At 43.2% G+C, this 20726-nt stretch overlaps 1 protein-coding gene across 2 annotated transcripts in view; it reads right to left on the reverse strand.

Annotated features, from left to right (window-relative positions):
* The window catches only part of LZTR1 (leucine zipper like post translational regulator 1), a 39576-nt gene that overhangs the window by 9167 nt on the left and 9683 nt on the right, over positions 1-20726 (reverse strand). Inside the window, exons 7-17 of one of the 2 annotated variants that reach the window (XM_083151532.1) lie at positions 19751-19808; positions 16167-16306; positions 13152-13353; positions 12816-12866; positions 12620-12730; positions 11880-11972; positions 11327-11422; positions 8615-8801; positions 5799-5968; positions 5094-5250; positions 1298-1424 (exon numbers count right to left, since the gene is read on the reverse strand). In XM_083151532.1, coding sequence (XP_083007658.1) covers positions 1298-1424; positions 5094-5250; positions 5799-5968; positions 8615-8801; positions 11327-11422; positions 11880-11972; positions 12620-12730; positions 12816-12866; positions 13152-13353; positions 16167-16306; positions 19751-19808 — 1392 coding nt within the window. The remainder of the gene's footprint in view (positions 1-1297; positions 1425-5093; positions 5251-5798; positions 5969-8614; positions 8802-11326; positions 11423-11879; positions 11973-12619; positions 12731-12815; positions 12867-13151; positions 13354-16166; positions 16307-19750; positions 19809-20726) is intronic. The other variant, XM_083151533.1, reaches the window with a different exon arrangement.

Consider the following 20726-nt stretch of genomic DNA (forward strand, 5'->3'; position numbering starts at 1 on the left):
AATATACAACTAATGCCCCTTTCACACATGTAGCTATATTTACACCAGAGTCATGGAGCAATAAACCAAGAATTTGCCAGCTTGTTTGACAGCAAATACCCCAGTCACATGCCTGAAAGTGACATTACTGTATAATTCACACTGGTTCTTAAAACTGGAAAGGTGTGTGTATGTGGGGGGGGGTTCCAAAACAGTCTCACAGACTGACCATACTAAATACAATAGGACACATAATAAGGAATGACATCTGTTGTATGATCATGGAGTATGTGCCGGATTCTGATTTGTGCCATAATCCTGCTGCAAATGCGATTGCAGCTAAAGTGCAAAAATGCAAATGCTATTTTAAGCTGTCCACGAGTGTATAGATCCATACACACTGGGTCGGCTGTCGGCCGTCTTACAGGCCAAGTGAACCACTTTCCACCGTCTCCTACTGTAACAAGTGATTCACCCCTAGTGAAAATTGCTGGGCCGGGTGAAAATCATTAAGCGATTTATCGGCCAGCGATTTTCACTTGATAGCTCACAGCATACACACTGGACAAAAAAAAAACAGAGTGTATGCACCTTATAAATGTGAGATGGACTATGTAAGAAGGTAAAGGCCCACTTTAACACTTATAGGAGTATTGTGCAGATTCGCCAGATTAATCTTGCAAACTACAAAATTGGCAAAACAGCATTCCCCATTGGTGACTCATCAGGTAGGTGCTGTTTCACGCAGATAGAACTATGAAACTTTCAACAGATATGGCCAATGTATCAGGGGTTCTGTGTCACCAACATGACACTCCTATTACACAACCCACAGTCTATCAGCCTCCACCTATGTTCAAAAATGCCCCACAATGGTCTTCTCAAGAACATGCAATTTAGTATGCAACTTCAAGTGACCACACTGCGTATGTGTAGTAGATAAGCATTGTCCATTTTCAAAAAACAGCAACACTGAGAATCGGGCCCTGTAACTCATCGAGACCTTTCTGCGGTACAGCTAGTAACTAGTGTCATTTGCAGTGGGCAGAATGCCAAGTCACTAAGATTATAGCAGACAGCTACCAGCACAGGGTGTAGTTTCATGTAACGTTAACAATGCAAAACATGAAGCAACAAATTAAAACTACAACAGAATATGGTGGGCGCAATGGCTATTGGGAAAGAGCCATTACTTAAAAAAAAAAAAAAAACAACGTTTAACTATGGGGGAATGTTTTTTGCTCTATGTTAATTTAGGAAATGACCCAGGTGTGCAGACTGGCCAATATAAATAAAAAATAAAAGAATCGAGGCACACCTGGAGCGAGCGGCCAGGATCGCCATGTGTGCTGGCCTCGGGTGTCCATCCAGCAACAAAGTGATGTCACAGAAATCTCTTCCGGCACCTTCAAGACAAGCCTTCATGTCCTGGACAAGAGATGTGCCTGAAACACAAACACACACATCAGTAGTATTAAACATGGCACCTTAAGCAGGAGTTGCTTTATGAAACAAACTTTTTAGAGAAAAATTGGCATGTTTTGGACTAACACAGGGTAGGTTAACACAAGGGGAAAAAGAAATATCTTTACAGAAATTACCAGTCCACAATATACACAACCAAATGGAAAATGTCAAATCAGATGACACTGATTACTTAAACTAAACCTAGCTCAGTAAATATTTTTACCTTCCTTCCTGTAATCAGTTGCAGTCTCCTTAAAATGAACTAAGTCAACCAAGCAAGGTCCCAACAAGAAGACTGGCTACTAAAATAACATACTGTATTGCTTATTTCTGCTCCTGACCCGCTGAGGTTAGCAAAAATAGGATTTTATATACCTACTGGTAAATCTTTTTCTTGGATTCCATAAGGGATACTGGGGATTCACTTAGTACTATGGGGTATAGATGGGGTCCAAAAGGAGCCTGTGTACATAAAACTAAGAACAGGGTGTGCTGGCTCCTCCCCTCTATGCCCCCTCCCACAGCTCAGTCTAGGTAAAACTGTGCCCAAAGGAGGAAGACATCCTTGAGAAGGAAACTTAAGATACCAGGGGAGAGACAATGAACCAACAAAGAAAAAAAAAATTTGTAATAACTTGCCAGACAAGTTTCAACTCCACCTGCAGAATGGCGAACCACTGAGGAGGGCGCCCAGTATCCCTTATGGACTCCGAGAAAAGGATTTACCAGTAGGTATATAAAATATTTTTTTCTCTATCATCCATAAGGGATGCTGGGGATTCACTTAGTACTATGGGGATGTCCCAAAGCTTTCAGAATGGGTGTGAGACGGTTGCAGCATCACCTGCCCAAACTGGGTATCCTCTTTGGCCAGGGTATCAAACCTGGGTGTGGTATATGGTTCCGACAGTCGGTATCCCGACAGTCATTAGCCCAATGTTGGGATCCCGACTGGCCGGACTCAGACAGTGGGGCAAGCGCAACAAAGCCCCTTGGCGGGCTTGCCACGCTGTTGGCAAGGTGGCTCGCCACCTATTCTATTCTCCCTCATGGGGGTCGTGGACCCCCACGAGGGAGAATAGCCGGTGGCCGTCGGGATCCCGCGTGTCTGGGTTTTGACTGTCGTGATCCTGACGCCGTGGGTAATGACTGTCGGGATCCCGACTGTCGGGAAACTGTCCGGCACCCATCAAACCTGCAGTACTTAACAAACGTGTTCTTCACAGACCAAGTAGCAGCTCGGCAAAGTTGTATAACCGAGACTCAGCGGTCAGCCACTCAGGAGGAGCCCAAAGATCTAGTGCAGTGGGCCTTAACAGAATTCGGAAAACAGACAAAGCCACCGAAGACTAAGCTTGATGAATAGACAATTGTATCCAGCGAGCAATTGAGTGCTTTGAAGCAGGACAACCCCTTTGTGAGCATCATACAACACAAAAAGGGAGTCAGACATCCTAGTCCCAGCCGTCCTTTAAGATAAATCTTTAAAGCACAGACAACATCCAAATATTTAGGAATGTGCGAGGAACCAGACCGAGCTGGAACCACAATCAGCTGGTTAAGGTGAAATGCCAAAACCACTTTCGGCAAAAACTGCGGTTGAGTGCCGAGCTCTGCTCTCTCTGCGCAGTACGAAAGGAGGCTAGATGTGCAGAACATCTTGTAAAAACATCTGAACCTCCGGGAACAGAGCCAACTTCTGAAAAAAGATGGACAAGGCTGATATTTGCACCTTGATGGAGCCCAAATGCAGCCCCATATCCTCCAGCCTGCAGAAACCATAGGAACCAACCCAGTTGGAAAACCATAGGAGAACGTCTCCCTTTACACTATGACATCTCTTCCAAATCCGATGATCGTGTTTGGATGACACCGGCTTTCTAGCCTGAATCATGGTAGCGATTACGTTTCCCGGAATGCCCTTCCTGGCTAAGATCAGCCGCTTAACCTCCAAGCTGACAAACAAGTCATCGTTAGTCTGGATAAATAAATGAATGGCCCTTGCTGAAGAAGATCCCTTCTCAACAGAAGAGGCTAAGCTTTGTCCACTGACATGGCCTGTCTGAGGCAATCAGAATTACTTGCACCCTCTCCCTACAGATCTTAAAGAGTACGCAGGACAGCAATGGAACAGGAGGGAATAAGAATACCAGCTGGCGTTTGACAGTGCATCCACCGCCGCCTGAGGGTCCCTAGAGGGGCATAGAGGGGCGGAAACAGGACATCCTGTTTGATGTTTTACGTGCACAGGCTCCTTTGGTCTATATCCCATAGTACTAAGTGAATCCCCAGTATCCCTTATGGATGATAGAGAAACTAAGTGATACTTTTTGTACCATAATACCCACATTGCACTAACCTCCAGCGGGAGGCTCACTAGCTAACTGAATTTGTCCTATGGAATCATATAGTTCCCAGTATCAATGCAATGTTTGTTTTTTGTTGTTTGTTCCTGATCTCCCACCTACAGTGACATGAGATCACATTTTTCCATGCACAAGCAGACTATACTCAGATTAGTTTAGACTGGTTTAGCTCCTTTACACGACAAAGTATTGTATGGTTCAGTGGTTCCCAAACTGTGTACCGTGGCTCCCTAGGGTGCCTCAGGACACATGCAGGGGTGCCCTGGGTTGGTGGCCCAGGACCAACTCAAATTATTAATGGTTAATTATTTATGAGAAAAACCATTGCTGGTGGCTGCCAATCATAAAATGTGTAGAAACAGAAGTAAATTCTGCCCTTTACCACATAACTGACCTTAAGAATCGCATATTAATAATACTAATTATATATTTTTTGGCCTATGGGTGACGTAAAAAAATTCTGATACTCTAGGGTGCCTTGATTTAAAAAAAGATGGAACCTCTGGTATGGCTTCCCAAACAGCCAACTTCTGGCTAATTTCAGCAGGCAGCCTCAGGAGGCTGCAATGTCAAATGTGTCCCCAGCAGTTACCTATGCAGTGTACCCCAGATGGTTCCTCTGCGGGCAGGATGTGCTTCACGTGTATGTTTCCATGCAGGGTATATCACACTACTACACAAGCATCTGCTTTGCCATATCTGCATTGGGTCCTTATATGGCTCACCTTCCACCCTGTAACCGTCATAGTGTGCCCAGCATGGCTGCCTCATCTTGCACACTTGTGGATGGGGTGAAAAATACATGGACCCGACGGTCAGTGTTATTGGGAACCTATTCTACATGGAAAACAGCCATTTTGTGTAATTTCCTCTAGGAGTAACCTATTCCACCCAAGGTAATGATATGCAGTGCTCTCAAGATGGCTTCCTCACCTGGTACCTTGTTAGGGTGGAATACACAACCCATGGAAGTCATTCTCTGCCTGCACCAATCCAGCATTCTGCTTATGCTCTCAAGGTTCTCTCTTCTGTTTGTGTGACTTGTCTATTGCTGTACTACCTAAACTTTCTGTATTATGCGCAGTTTTTAATGTCTGTGAAGAGTCTTGTGTCCGGATGGAGAAATGCGCTATATACATATAAACTTACTAACAGAGCAATGATTAAATTGCTCCACTAGGCTCCATTTAGTGGTATGGACTGAGTAAACAATTGAATTCTCCACCACTTAGATCATACATTTATATCCAAAACGGTCAGCTAATAAAAGCAGTGACAAACCTATATCAACCGGCTGATCTGACTGCACCCGGACAGGAGGCTGCTGCTTCCTGCGAACAATCTCCACAATCAGGGAGGATGACAAGTGTTCAAACTCTTTCATCATTATCACCTGGTTGAAGTGAGATTCCTTTACAACAAAGTTCAAACAGTGTTCCTGGGGAAACAGAAAAAAGTAATGATCAGAGTACATTAAAGCTGCGACAGATAATCAAAAATGTTCTTCTATATTTATTTTCCTGCAGACACATATACCCATTTCACACCGAACCTCGGACGGGGAAAATGCTGGGTTGGGGACCCGAATCAAGGTGTGGTATGAAAGCACCACAGCTTCTAACACAAGTTGACCAACCCAGCAATTCGACTTAAGCAATAAGAAGGGTCAAACCTGGGTCGTCTTCTGTATAATGCGCGACCTGGGTTTAATGTGAAAGCGCTGGGGCTACTTTGGACCCGGGATTGAGATCTTGGGTCCAACCCAGCATTGCTATGTGAAAGGGTTAATAATGAGCCACAATTAAGGTAAAAAAGGATGGCACTGGACTCCTTCAGTTGTACTAGGTGAGGGAAAACACTTATGTATGGGTGAGGTTTCTGCTTAGCACAATTATTGCATCAAGTACTGCACATCATATGGGTGTCACCTGGGTTCTTCCCAGCTGTGGAAAGTTAAAGCCTTGAGCTGGGCCGGCCCTTTCTTACCTTCAGTTGGTCCAGCTGCAGCTTGTTAGCATTTTCACACACAACAAGGACATTCTGAAGGTCAACAGACGCCTCAATGTACTGAACGCAAAGCTGCTCTAGACGGGAGAGCTTAAAGTGTAAAGCTAGTTTATATACATCCATAATGAGGAGAACATCCTGGACATGGCCTGAGGGAGGAGAAACAGTAACAATAACCATCTAAATACATAGGCTCAGTAGTGCATGTTCCATCTGCTAAAATATGAATCCTTCATTCCTAAACTAATAGAAGTAAATAAACATACTGTATACATATACTGAATTATACCTCTGGATCGCTTGGCATTTTGGTATTGGAAATAGTAGACCCTCCAACATGACCCCTTCCATCAGGCACCCAAAGCATAATCCCTGATAAGCAGATGTGGATCTGTGATAATACAGGCTGGATATACAGTACACCCCTAAAGATTGATCTGTCTGGTGGGAACAAAAAACTGGTAATGTAATGTAGGGGAGGGGTTGCATTAACGATATTGAGCGTAAACTCTAGATCAGTGGTGGTCAATTATTTCAGTTGAGGGGCCACTTATTACTTCCAGTAAATATTCGAGGGCCGCGCTCAGGAAAAGGGGGTGGGTCTTAAAGTATAGTTTACTACACCATATACCCCTTTACACACTATGCAACACAATAGTAGTTATACTTGCCCCTTACACATTATGCCAGACAGAATGAGCCAAAATTCACACGGAAGGAGTTAAAATTCACATTATACTACACAGAACAAGCCAAAATTACATTACACCACATGGAATAAGACAAAATGGTACTTGTGGATTATCACGGCTCCCACGATGGGCATCGTATGCAAAAAAATCAGATTTTTCACTGAAAAGCATCCAAATGCATTGGAATTAGTATTAAACATGTTCAATGGCCCCCAAATGGCATTTTTGAGGCTGTACCACCCCCACTATCAACGTGAACCGGAAGCGTGGCGAGCGCAGCGAGCCCGCGAGGGGCGGCGGTACGCGTCCTACGACCTTTTCATACCCCCACTATCCACGTCGGCGTGGAGTTGAGAATATAAAGTGTGGCGAGCACAGCGAGCCACCGAGCCCGAAGCGTGGGGAGCCCCGCGAGGGGACGCGGATACCTTCACAGGTATCCGCGTCCCCTCGCCACGCTTCGGGCTCGGTGGCTCGCTGCGCTCGCCACACTTTCTATTCTCAACTCCACGCCGACGTGGATAGTGGGGGTATGAAAAGGTCGTAGGACGCGTACCGCTGCGCTCGCCACGCTTCGGGTTTGCGTTGATAGTGGGGGTGGTACAGCCTCAAAAATGCCATTTGGGGGCCATTGAACATGTTTAATACTAATTCCAATGCATTTGGATGCTTTTCAGTGCAAAATCGTATGCGATCGCATGCGATCAAAGCGCATGCGATGCTATTGCATACAATTTTGTCAAAAAACGGCAAAAATCGCATTGCATGCCATTATATATGGCATGCGATGGCAGCCGTGATACTCCACAAGTACCGACAAAATTCTCCCGGATTGAGGCCAAATTCACGTTATGCAATGTGGATTAAGCCAAAATTCACATTATGCCACACAACATGAGCAAAATTTCACATGATATAATCTAATAAAAAAAAAAAAAAAAAAAACAGTGCTGAAAACAAACAGCATTCAGTATCATGCTGTTATCAGTCATATTTGCAGCTCCTCTCTTCCTCTTCCTGGGCACAGATAGTAGCTCCCCTCCCTCCCCTCCCTCCTCTTTCCCTGGACCCAGATAGCAGCTTCTACTACCCTCCTCTGGACGGGTGCTGATCGTATTGTCAACACAGTTGGGTCGACAGGTGGCAAGGTCGACATCGGTTTAGGTAGACACAGTGTTCGGTCGACTTTTTTTTTTTTCTTCGAATGTCGACATGGACACAGTTGGAAGTCAACCGCAGCTGCTCGCTGCGCTCGGCACACCACGCCCTAGTGGATGACCTTGTCCCATGTCGACCTAGACACCTGGCGACCAAAGGTGTTGACCTAAGTGCTGTCGACAATACGACCGTATCCCCTCTGGACCCAGACAGCAGCTTCCACCATCCTCTCCCCTGAACACAACAGCTTCTACCACCCCCACCCACAATCCCCCTGACAGAGTTTGCAGCCTTTCCTTCCTCCCCCTGGCACAGTTTTTACCCCTCCCTGGACCCAGATACCAGCAGCCCTCACCTTTCTCCAAGGATATGCGCTGCTTTTTTCAAATTAGCCCCACTGTCAAAACCTAGTTCTCATCACTGGGCAGCAGGCCGGGATTTCCTTTAGGAGGTCAGACATTGGGTGGCGTGGGGGCAGAGCCAAAGCGTGAGAGTGGAGTGTAACTGGTGTGCCGCTGTATCGACTCTTGCGCTTTGGCTTCACCCACAACGCCACCCAGTGTCTGACGGAAAAAACGAAATCCTGGCAAGCCGCCCTGCCTTGACAACAAGGATTCCTCAGCGGCGCTGCATGCTGTAGTGGGCCGCTTGTCATTGCTACCTGGTGGGGGGCAGAGGGCCAGTCAGGATTGGTTCGCAGGTTGCATCTGCCCCGCAGGCCATATGTTGCCCACCCCTACTCTAGATGATATGAAATGTATTGTTAACATTACATATTCTAGCATGTAGGGGCTTTTACTCTGACTGCATAGGCTAAGTTGTTGCAAGGAATCAACAAACCTGCAACAATCATCCAAGACATGTCAATTTATTCCCCCTACAAAAAGTTTAATACAAATTTATGAGGCTGTGTACAGCATCTGAGTGACCAGCGAGGCAGCTCACCTTTCCGTGGGTACTTTATCTTGTCTGTATATAAGAACTGCATGAGCATCTCAAATGGCCGAGGTTCTGCGTCCCGAATGATCACTTCCTGCATGGGCTGTAAGTGGCTGGTTTTCTGCTGGCCACCTGCACTCTCCAACTTTTGCTGTGCATTTTGACCTTCATCATCCAGATCCTGCTTTAATTCCTGATTGCACAGAATACAATTAGAGTTTTGAGTCAGCCAGAAAAACATAAAGGGCCAAGAGATTTTGGGAGAGTCCCCCCCCCCCCCCCCTTTTTTTTTTAAAGCGGCAATAATCAATTGCAAAATCAACCTGGTCTTGCAGTGAAAATGATTGGCACTTAAAAAAAAAAAAAAAAAAAACGGGAAAACTCTCCCAAAATCTGTCACTTTCTGATTCTCACACCCTATTACATTTGTCCCAAAGAATTTATAATCAACAAAAAGGATTCCAGTGATTATTATTTTATGTACTGGTAGATTTTGAAGAAATATTAATTATTCTTACTAGTGAGGTAATTTTTATTAATCTCACAATAAATTAATTAGGTAATTCAGATTCTAGTATTTATTTAGTGCTTCGAAGACTAGAAAATGATCACTATCTCAGTGATGGTTTAAAACTCCATGTTCCTGCTTAACATCCAGCACTGTAGCACTAAACCCCATCCATTCCCACGCGTACGCTTAGCAAGCTGCAAGTCTACTTTGTTAAAAAGGTAGACAATAGCTCCAATTACCCAGGCTGTTTTTGCTGTACACTTGCGGTATTCTAATGAAACAATAGGATCTAGAATTAGTCAAATGGCGTGACACACTTTGCATATGACTATGGTCGTAAGCTTTTATTTGACCTTTTGAAGCCTGTTAACTTGGCCACAGTCCTTTTGTCTCCTCTGTATTTAACACAGGACTGTCACTGATCGGATAACTTCAGGTTCTTCAATGTAACAAACACTGCAGTGTCCATCACAACAGACTACATATATCAAGTATATTCTACAGGCAAAGCGCACATCACCTACCAGTCCCAAGTCATCGATACCCCTTTCACCTCCCAAAATGTAAGGTCGCACCGGGACTTTGAAATTGTTCAGCCCTCAGTGAACCAGCAATATTGTCGGTTCCCCGACTTTATTGGGGGGGGGGGGGGAGCGCTTAGAGCTGGTGCTGTTCCAAGCACTGCCTCTTCCATAGTGTGAATGGTTTGCTCGACACGATTACCCATTCACACCGCAAAGTAACACAGCAACAAACTGGTAAGAACCCTTCTTTTTTACTGGTTCATATTGCTACCGGTTTGCGGGACCCGGTAACCCCTTTCACATTGCACCAATTACCGGGTCGAACCGCAAGAAACCAGTATGAACCCGGTAATTAGGTGCGACGTGAAAGGGGTATTAAAGGGCTATTTTGCCTATTTTGTTACTGAACTGTATGCAAAAAACCTAATTTATTTTTTGATTTTTTTAACGCTATGAACTAATATATGTGTGACTTAATTGTACATTTTATTTATCCCAGGAAATCTCTTGGAATATGGCAAAATTATTTTAGAACGACAAAGTATGAAGAAGTCTACATAAATATGGCCGCCACAGTACCAAGTCGTGTTATCCCGTCAAAAAGGCGTTGGAAGGCAACCAGAAGCCTGGCGGATGACAAACATATGTCACTAGCAAGAACCGGGATGCTATCGTTGTGGCCACCTGGGTTATTTGAAACAAATTATAAACTTTGGATACGGATTAAAGGACTTTGTGGACATTCCTCTTTAGGATTAGCTGGATAGATGGATCCATGTCTGGCATTAGGACTTACATTTTTCTTTTGAAAATTGGGTACAAATACCTAGAAGCTGTACTTTTCCTCTCATATCTTTAAAAAAATAAATTTATATATTGAAATACGTTGGTTTGGAGGTAGAAATGGTGCACCATCAGGACTTGACCCGCTGAGGTACCCTGGGACGCCTGTGTTATTCCACCATGCCTTATTTATCTGCAACTGTTTTGTAGACAATACTATAGGGTGCGAGTCTGATGCTATATATTTGGTGTTTTATACTTTTTTTAAATTAGAAATTGTGTTACACTATTTAAGTGATTTTATCATATGTACCTCATCTATAAACATGGCGTGAAGCGATTTGGGTCGCTGGAATCGTTGGCGACTTGACTGTCCCTCCATATGCGATTGTGTCTTGGAACGGTACAGGTTCTATCATACAGATTTTATTTATATTTTATCCTGTGATAACAGCATTACACTATTGTATTTATATCTCTTCCTATGTGGGTATTATCCTTATGAGGAAAACTGTATGAAAATATACATCACCAAGCGCCCAGGGACCCACTGATGCTTTCTGTTGGTATTGTATTTCTTCAATGACTGGTGATTCACAATACTAGAAAGGCCACAAAGGCAGCTTAAGCACAGGTTTTCTACATTTACAATATTACCTATCTGTATGCAAAATCACAGTTGCTCTATGTTCCCATCCATTTCATATTATTGGGGCACACATCAAAGAACTGCGTGGAAGGGGGGGGGGGGGGGGGGGCTTTGCCTATTAAAAATGCACCACAATGTGTGCTACACGGTCGTGCTGAAGCCCGGTCTCCACGTCTGTATGCCCCTATTGAAATAGTAGTAACGATTGTAAGCTGTGCATCACATATACAGTGGTAACTCAAACTACTCACTTGTCGCTGTCTCTCTCTTGCCTGGGTGATTTTTTTCCTTAGCCACTTACACCGAGCAGTGATAATCGCTGTGTGCCCTCGTACTCGCTCCTCCTTCTAAGCCAGAACAAAAACAAAAGGGGCATTGGACCTCTCGAACTATAACACACAAGATCAATTTTTAACTTACAATTTGTGATACAGTCCACACTAAGACCGTTCCTCTCATGTTGATAGGGCATACAAGACCATACAAGTAGATAACAGATTTAAGTTGCCTTGAAAATATTCAAGATTTGTTTTCTATGCTACAAAGACGATGTGACTGAGGAATTCTTACTTTTAATTTCTAAGGAGCCACAAGTGGTTCGTAGCACCGTACAAATCTGCCATGACTGAACCAGATGGTGTAGGCAAGGTCTAAGGTCCTATACAAACCCAAATAGGCAAATTAAATGAAGCAATTCAAATCCTGTGTGTGTGGTGGGTGGAGGAGAAGTACTGCATTTTTTCAGTTGTGCAAGTAAAAAAAAAAAAAAAAAAAAATTTTTTATTGTAAACAGCAAAAACTCACTTCTCCCAAAATAAACTCCACATCACAGAACTGTTGGTTCTCAAACAGCCTTCCATAATCCTCATGTAAAGTGCACTTTGGGTAACACGAGAACTGCCAAAAAAGAAAGCAATACGTAACCTATACAGACAGGACGCAATCAGCTGGAAATAAACCTAGATCCGCAGCATATAGACACACGTTAGAAAAGTATACTATACTGCTAATTAGGAGTTTCTGCTCCTGGAAATGAAACTACCAATATGCTCACATATACCTTGTATTACTATATGAGGAAAGGTCTTTACATTTCAGCCTAACTGAAAAATAGCTGGTCTATGTGATGGCTACAGAAGCAGCCTAACAAAGCGGTGATGAGGAAAGGGGGAGGGGGGGGGGGGGCATTGGGAGAAGAGCGCTTGGGCAGCACAAGAAGAACTTCGAGCCCCCATACACATTAAACCATATCTCTTTTTTGTCCTGAGTGATAATGTTTGTAATATCATTTAGTGTGCATGCGCAATATTCTAGATTCTGCAAGCTCCCACGGGTCATTAACGATATCCTCCGCTTATGGCGATGCGATACACTGCATAACCATGTTGCACCATCATTTACGTGTGTACCCAGCTTAATGGACTTTTACATTGGAATTATTAGATAGGTAAGGCAATCTGCAATAAAGAACAAATAGTCCTTTATGGATGTTCGCCTTTCTCTGAGCAGACTGGATATCTGTTCTTTAGATTCCAGCCGTTTACCTGAAAACGATACATTTCTCCACTCCGGACATTATTATCCACAGTCCCACCAAATATGTACATAGCATCAGCGATCACCGCAGCAGCGTGGAAGAGGCGGCCACTGGGCAGCTGGAATATAAAGACGTGGGTGCTTATTACATCGCAGCTCACATTACTCAGGACATAATGACAAAAAGCTGAATTTCCTCCTTACATAAAGGATCATGGTAACTCCCTTGTCACCCGATTGTGTGTCCAGAAGGTCCTGTCATACAGTGGAACGGTTCAGTATGCAGGATTAAATAAGATTCACACATAAAGTTTCACAATCAGCAGCAGGGACTTGTTTAAAAGAACACTCAAATGAACTATGGTGTGCACTTAGGTGTGTGTGCGTGTGTGGGCATGAAATCTAAAAATATAATTGTATTACAATTAGGATTTTCATGGAATAAAATAAATATTTCATTTTCCCAACATTCCAGTGGATAAAATAACTAGGGTAATAAAAAAATAAATAAAAATAAAATAAAATTGTAATGGTTCTTACCTCACTGTCTGGGCTGGGCTGGATCACCTCCCAGGACTGAGAGTCCACGTCATAGCAGTGCAATTCATTAGGCAAAGTGTTGTCTGCTGCACCCCCAAATACATAAAGGTGTCTGTCAAAAGCCACCATGGTGTGCCCATAACGCCGTTGTGGCGGTGGAGGTGACCCACGCAGTAAGTGCTCAGTAGGAATGCGCATCCAACTGTGGGACAAAATCAGATCATTTAGATGTAGAATTAACCCTCCTGATGGCTACACATAAGGGCCACACAAATGGGGGGCAAGCAATAGTGACCATGCACAGAACCCCAGTTATAGGAGCATTCGAGTTACAATGATTTACTATAAAAAAAAAAAAAAAAAAAAATCACTGGACAAGGTTACAAAGGCACATATCTGCAAAATGTTTGAGGGCACTACTTGGTATTTAATTTGCGCCTTATCATGAGATATCCTGGAACAGTTCCTGCGGGGAGGGTGGGGGAAGCAATCAAAGGTTTACGGCAGTGGTTCCCAACCCTGGTCCTCAAGTACCCCCAACAGTGCATGTTTTGCAGGTCTCCACACAGAATCACAAGTGCTATAACTAGCTCCACCTTTGGATCTTTTCAAATGTGCCTAAATAATGAGTGCACCTGCCGGGTGACCTGGAAAACGTGCACTGTTGGGGGTACTTGAGGACCAGGGTTGGGAACCACTGGTTTAAGGGATTCCTACTATTCCTACTTGCTGATTACATGTTATGCTGTACTCTCCTTTATATTTTATTGTTTGTAATATTTCTATTTTGGAAAACTAGTGAGTTGTGGTACATGTCGAATTCAGGATGAAATTTGTTTTCTACACTGATATCTTTTCTCAGACAGTAATTCTGTCTATCATATGTTGTATTACCACAGATTCTTAATAACAATTGTTTTACAAAAAAAAACAACAACTCAAGTGACATCAAGATGGAGCGACCTGTCGTTTGTGGATATCGTTGAGAGTATGAAGGACAGAAATGTGGAAATCCTGAAGGTTTGGCTAGCAAGGGAGAGCAGGGAAAATCTACCATAATCTCTGGAAAGAGGTCTCTATTCCCAATGGGTCGTTTCTGAGCGCTGTAATTACCTAGCCTTTGTATTATAAGGACTAAAACATTACCCTGAGCTAAGGGTTGATTTTCATCAGGATTTTAATGCATTACCATACCCTCAATGTTAGAAATGTTTTGCTCTATAATCGATCGGCCAATTCCCTAACTAGACAAAGAATATTAAAAACTGACCAGTTAGCTCCAGGCATACTGAACTGTTTACTTCTAATCTGTGTGTTCCATTCCAAAAATGGAAAACAAGGAAAAAACAAACAAACAAAAAACAACATTTCAATGAATGAACCCCACCCATTGTTTACAGTATACCTAGACTTTGTTTTTTGTCTGTTTACAAATCTGAATAAGGCACTTAGCGTTTACTCTAGAACCTAATCATTTATATTGTTTTCAGACCGCAAACCCGTGTCCAACCCTGCATTTTGAACACGGGTTTGTCCTTGCGGCGAGCCGTGTCAGGCTCTTGAAATACCCCTTTCACACTGCACTTCAACCCGGGTTTTCTTAGGATTGGTGCTTACACACTGAACCCGTGTCCGGCCTGCAAAACCTATGTGTGTCATTAAAAATTGACTTTTTTCATGGCTCACAATAATGATGTTACAAAGGAAATAAAAGTGAGGGGTGGAGATTGTTCACAGCATTGCAGCATGTCAGACTTCTCTGACCTCATGGATGTTTGTGCTTTGATTCTGTGTGATTCAGGTGTTAGCATGCAGCATAGTGTCACACTATGCAACATGCTGTACACTTATTTCATGCTGAGGAAAAGTGCACAGTTTGACCACCTGTTGCTGTGTCCTTTTGTAGCCACAGGATTCCAATACCATCGCAATATTTTTGTAGACCACAGCGTCCTTTACGGTTCCGGTGATTTGTCTGCGGATCTCCTCCTCACCCCTAATGTTGAGCAATTCCCTCACCTCCTCATCTGTCCAGAGAGAGGACATATTGCTGTAAAGCAGGCTGTAGAAGTGTGGAATACACACTGGACAAGTGTGGATTGCAGGCTGTAGGAGTGTGGAACAATAGGCTTCCAAAGTGGGGAACAGCAGGCTGTTAAAGTGCCTGTGCCCCGTGGTCCACAGCTCCAGCGTGCTGCTTGTTGGTTTCCGGGGTCAGACTGATGACCTCACAGGAATCCACCAATAGCGGCATTTCATAAACAGCAGTGTTGGATGACACAGGTCGGGGCCTTTCTGACCGCACAGAAACACGTGTTCGAGCCGTGGGTTGAAAAGCCGTGTTGCTCAACACGGGATTTCTGAGTGTGGCGCTTTCATACCGCACCTTCACCCGTGTTTAAGCCCCACGAACACGGCAATAACCTGTGTTCACAGTGCGGTCTGAAAGCGGTATAAGTGGGCACATTTTAAACATAATGTATCACTAAAGGTGCACATACACTAGAAAGATCTGTGATTTTAAGATCTGCGCACAAATTAGCCTTAAAATCTTTTGTCCGTCCTGGGCAAAAGTTTTCAGGCAAGCGCACATCTTCAACTAAGACTTCTCTTAAGATCCCATGTGCGTTCCTATTGATCTTTTGCTAAATCTTCTATGCAGCATGTAAGATCAGAAGATTTAGCAAAAGATACGCAGGAGCTCGCATCTGATCGAGATCTGCCGATTTACGTTAAAAACACCTTAAAGCAAAAAAAAGTCTGATCTGTCGGAAATTGGCTGATCGGCAAAACAATTGTTCTAGTGTGTGGGCACCTTAAGGTGCCTGTAGCCTTACATCGCATCTGAAATTTTGCACTTAAAATTTCAAATATGCCCTCCTCACTGATTAGGTGCAAGAGTGAACACTAATGCCTTGTAAAAGCCAAGACTACTACAACACTTCTCGCAAAAGGGACCAACCAGTTTAATGGAAATGTTTAAATTTTGTGTCAGGCAAAATGTTGGGTTCTCACACTTTCTCTGCAAATTCAAACTGGAACAAGTTGTTTGTGATCTTCGCCCCGCTCTGACCAGAGAAGACAAACATTTTGTCCCTGCAGACAGCCACTGGGAAGTTACAGCAAGAAGGTGGGATTTCTCCACTCTGCTCAATCTGCAACACACAAAAAAATTCAGTTACACGTGTTTAAGAAAATACATTATGCCGTCTATATACTTATTTTATTGTAAGACGACGTTATGCGATACAAATCTAGTGTTCATTCCAGCACCCGCTATATTTGAAAACCCATGCAGTTCCTCTTCCCTGCCCGGGGTGTCGCTGTCTGCTGTAGAGGTTCTAGCACAGTGTGGTCTGTATATCAGCACTGATATGCAAACCAGACCTGTGCTAGAAACACCACAGCAGACAGCGACACCCCAGGCAGGGAAGAGGAACTGCATGGGTTTTTAAATATAGCGGGTGCTAGAATGAACACTACAAATCATATTATGCAATGCTGTACAGTGATAAATCTATTTGGTTCTTACATTCTAAAGCTGTGACATACAAGACTCAGCCCCGGCGATTTCGGCTGAGCCCCATGTGCATCAAGATGTAGTTAAGCAGACAGATTGAAGGCGAACTACATCCTGCCAGCCATGGGAGCCACAGCCAAATACACAGTGTAACAAGAACAGTCTTGCCTCCACTGACTATTTGGCCAGGTGACAATGAGCAGCCCCACTGTCGCCTGCTGTGTACAAACAGGGCAATTCAGGGAAACCTTCCAAGCGATTTTAACAATATAGTCAAAATCGCTTAGAACAATCGCCCCATGTGTACAACCCTTTAGGTGTCTATGCACTAAGTCATGGAGAGAAAGTGGACAGATAAAATTTACTTTTGTAAAATTACAGGAGCTGGTACTTGGTACTCATCGCCATCATTTACTTTCTATCTCCAAAGCTTAGTACATAAAACCTAAAAGGGCAGATGTATTAAGCATGGTGAACTGAGCAAGTGGAAGGTGATAATACACCAGTAAATCAGCTTCTAACTGCCATGTTACAGGCTGGGTTTGAAAAATTACTGTTGAGGGCTGACTGGCTGGTGTGTTATCAGTTCACCAGGCTTAATGCATCTGCTCCTACACGCATGCTTCGGGCCATTCCTGAATGTTTTAGGACCGCAAGAGGGAAAAGTAAACATGGGGGACATGTAAATTCCACAAAAATGCAGCTTGGGTTGTAATTCATCTTCCTTTAGGAAATTATATGAAAGAATAAAATGGACAATGGAACAAGACTATTTTAAAAACGAAAAAAACAAACCAAAAAAACCCATAGCATGCATAGGCACAGGGGATGGTTTTATCAACATATACAAGAGGTCACAACAACTAACGTAGAATAAATATAAAATGATACACTGCAGGGAAGCCATCAGTGATGCAGTGCCTTTTTAGTTTATGATGCTTGCTTCATCATATCTGAATTGTCACATGTTACTTTATCTATTCAGGGTAAGCGGTTGTACACTACTAGCAAGGATACTCCAGGCTTTATAAATATGAGGGCAGATGCACTAATGGCCCGTACACACTTAGCGATCCCCACTGCTGCCGATATCAGACAACTAGCGAGGGCAGAGCGTCGGAAATGCTGCAGCCCTCATTAATAATCCCCTCCCTTATCTGTACATGCACAGACGACGGAGGGGGTTGCCAAAGATCCCAGGATGCAAGCCATCTGTCAGGTGCAGCATACACACTGGGCGATAAATCAGCGAGATTGCTCAGAAGTACTAAAATGAGTGCTAAATCGATCATTTTATTGCACAGTGCATAGTAGACAAGCCTTGAAGAGAGAAAGTGCCAACCATTCAGCTCCTGACTGCCATTTTTTCAGACATGGCTGGTGCTTTACCTCTCCCCCTTTAGCACTCACAAGGCTTCGTACATCACTCCCATAACGTATAGACAATCTTTTTTTTTCTTTATTGAAGCAATGTATCATACAATATTCATTACATCGGCTTAAGATATGAATATTTTTAACAGGGGTATGAAGAGGTATGAATAAAACAAGGTTTTTACATGTACCAATCATCTGTGTCCAATTTTGACTTTTACTTTATAAAAATCACAGTAAATCACAGTAAGGGGCATACACACGCAAAGATCTGTGCTAAGCAATTTTGCTAAACTATTTTTCTAAGCAATTTTGCCGGTGTCAAGATCTCCCATGGGGAGCACATACACATGCAGAGATTTGTGCTAAGCGATTTTGCTAAGCAATTTTGCTTAAGCAAAACAAGTCAGGGTAATGGTTCAGAATGAGAGATTGTGATCAGTATCTCTCATTCTGTACACACAGAGATTTGCAGTCATTTGCTAAGCAATTTCACTAGATTTTGACTGCATGCACTGACTTAGTTAGCAAGAGATATTTAATCTCTCGGAGCATACACACGGAGAGATCTGTGCCCACTTTCTAAGCAATCTAGTCAGATTGCTTAGAAAATAGCACAAATTTGCTCCGTGTGTACACCCCTTAAGACTTTTTTTGGGACAATATTGTTATTATGCAGTTCAACACAAATAAATAATACATAGCTGTTGATTATACAGAACATATGTTGCCTGTAACGAACTGCAACAAAATAATTACTGTGCCAGTCTCCCCCAACCCAAGGCCACGCATAAAGGGCATTTACAGATAAATAGGTGGACCACCCCCCAGTACCCTTGTCATATACCATGGAGTAGTGTTGAAGGACTTATGTATTTGTCGTTTTATAGGGGTTGACAATGTTGCTATATAGCTTTCCCATATACTGAAAATGTTTTCTACTTTTTTTAAATCTTTTTCCAACATCACTCTAACATATTCCATTTTAAAAATAAAAAATCATTTTTGTTTTAAAAAGAACCAAGGAAGGAGGGTCAGGATGAGACCACATTTGCAAAATTGCTTTCCGGGCCGCAACGCTCAAAGCTAGGAGTAGTTTTATACTGCCCTTTGTCATAGCTTGATTCGTAGGAAAAACACCAAAGAGTGCCCATTCTGCCGATATAGGGGAGTAGTTCACCAAGTGGTCAATGGCATATTTGCGGACTCATGTCCAAAATCCTCTGACTAGGGGGCACATCCATAAACAATGGTAAAGATCTGCTTGAGCTTAGCCACATTTCCAGCAACAGTGGGTGGATGAAGCGCCAATTAAAAACAGTTTATGAGGGGAGAGAGCTGTTTTATGAAGTATGTTAATGAACATTTCTTTATATCTAAGAGAGAACTTTACATTGTTTAGTGTGTGCATTTAGAACAACATCAAGGTCTATGTTCGGGAAATGCATTTTCCTAGTGGGAAATCCTCCGATCTTAATGAAAAATCTGTTTATTTGGAAACATTCTAAAATGAGAATAAGTACTAGCTGGAATCCCAATTATAAGGCACTGAAGTGTATTTTATATGAATGTTAATAATAATAATAATATCATCATCAATAACATTTTGTAAGTAAAATACTTAATCCTGCTCCACTGTGCGTCGATGTTGACCATGGTTTTTATTTTACTTAACATTTGTAAGACAATTATAAATGTACATTACCTCTTCCCAACAGGTCAACTCCCGGTCTTGCAAACTGATGGTCCACATGTCATTTAACCTAAAAAAAAACAAAAACGAAAAAACCCAAACCCCTTATACATTAGCAATAAGGAAGAACATACCATCACACATCACAGAGCATTTTAGCAGGTTGCGACTATTCATACAAAAAGAAACATGAATTTGTAAAGTCTAAACTGCAGCTGGTACCAAGCAGGAGCCCTGAGTTTAAGGGGGGTATTCAATCACCAGCAAACATTCCCAACAGGGAAGATGGCCGCCAGGCCCTATTCAATGCTGTCTTCATTGACAGCATTGAACAGGGGAGCTCGGCAGAACGAGCCCGACTTCACAAGCTGTCGGGTTCATTCTGCCGAGAACGGCCGGGAAGTGACGAGCTTTTAGCTGCAGCTCGCCTCTGCCTGCCCGTCACCACGCCCCTTCTCACCCCGCTGCATGCAGGACATTGAATCCCGCCTGCAAATTCTCGGTCGAGCTAACCGAGAACGGGACAACTTGCTCGACAGCCGTGACCCCAGACCGAATACCCCCCTAACAATGAAATGAAACACATTATTTGGACAGTCATCCTTTACACATGTGTTCCTGGAGATTTTGCTTAATTAGTTTGCCTATATAGGCAACTAGAATACTCAACGCTACAGTGCCCTGTGTGAATGAAATGCAAAGTAAAAGTTTCAATGTCTAGACACTCTGGTCCTACAGTGTAACGGGGAAAAGGTGAAACAAGTAAGAGCATTGCATCTAGGGAATCTCCCTACTATGGATCAAAACAATGGACCATGTAACAGTTTATTCGCTTAATGATGTAACAGAAACAAATGTAATGTAAAAGTGTAGAAAAGGGACAGGCAATCTGTGCCACTCCAGCTGCTAGAAAACCAATACTGGGGCATCCTTTGCCAGGGAGGAAAAACTGTCCCAGACAAGTTTGCCATGTGTAGCCCATAGGCCA

The sequence above is a fragment of the Crinia signifera genome, chromosome 1, assembly GCF_055691185.1.
Source record: "Crinia signifera chromosome 1, ASM5569118v1, whole genome shotgun sequence".
NCBI classification, from domain to species: domain Eukaryota; kingdom Metazoa; phylum Chordata; class Amphibia; order Anura; family Myobatrachidae; genus Crinia; species Crinia signifera.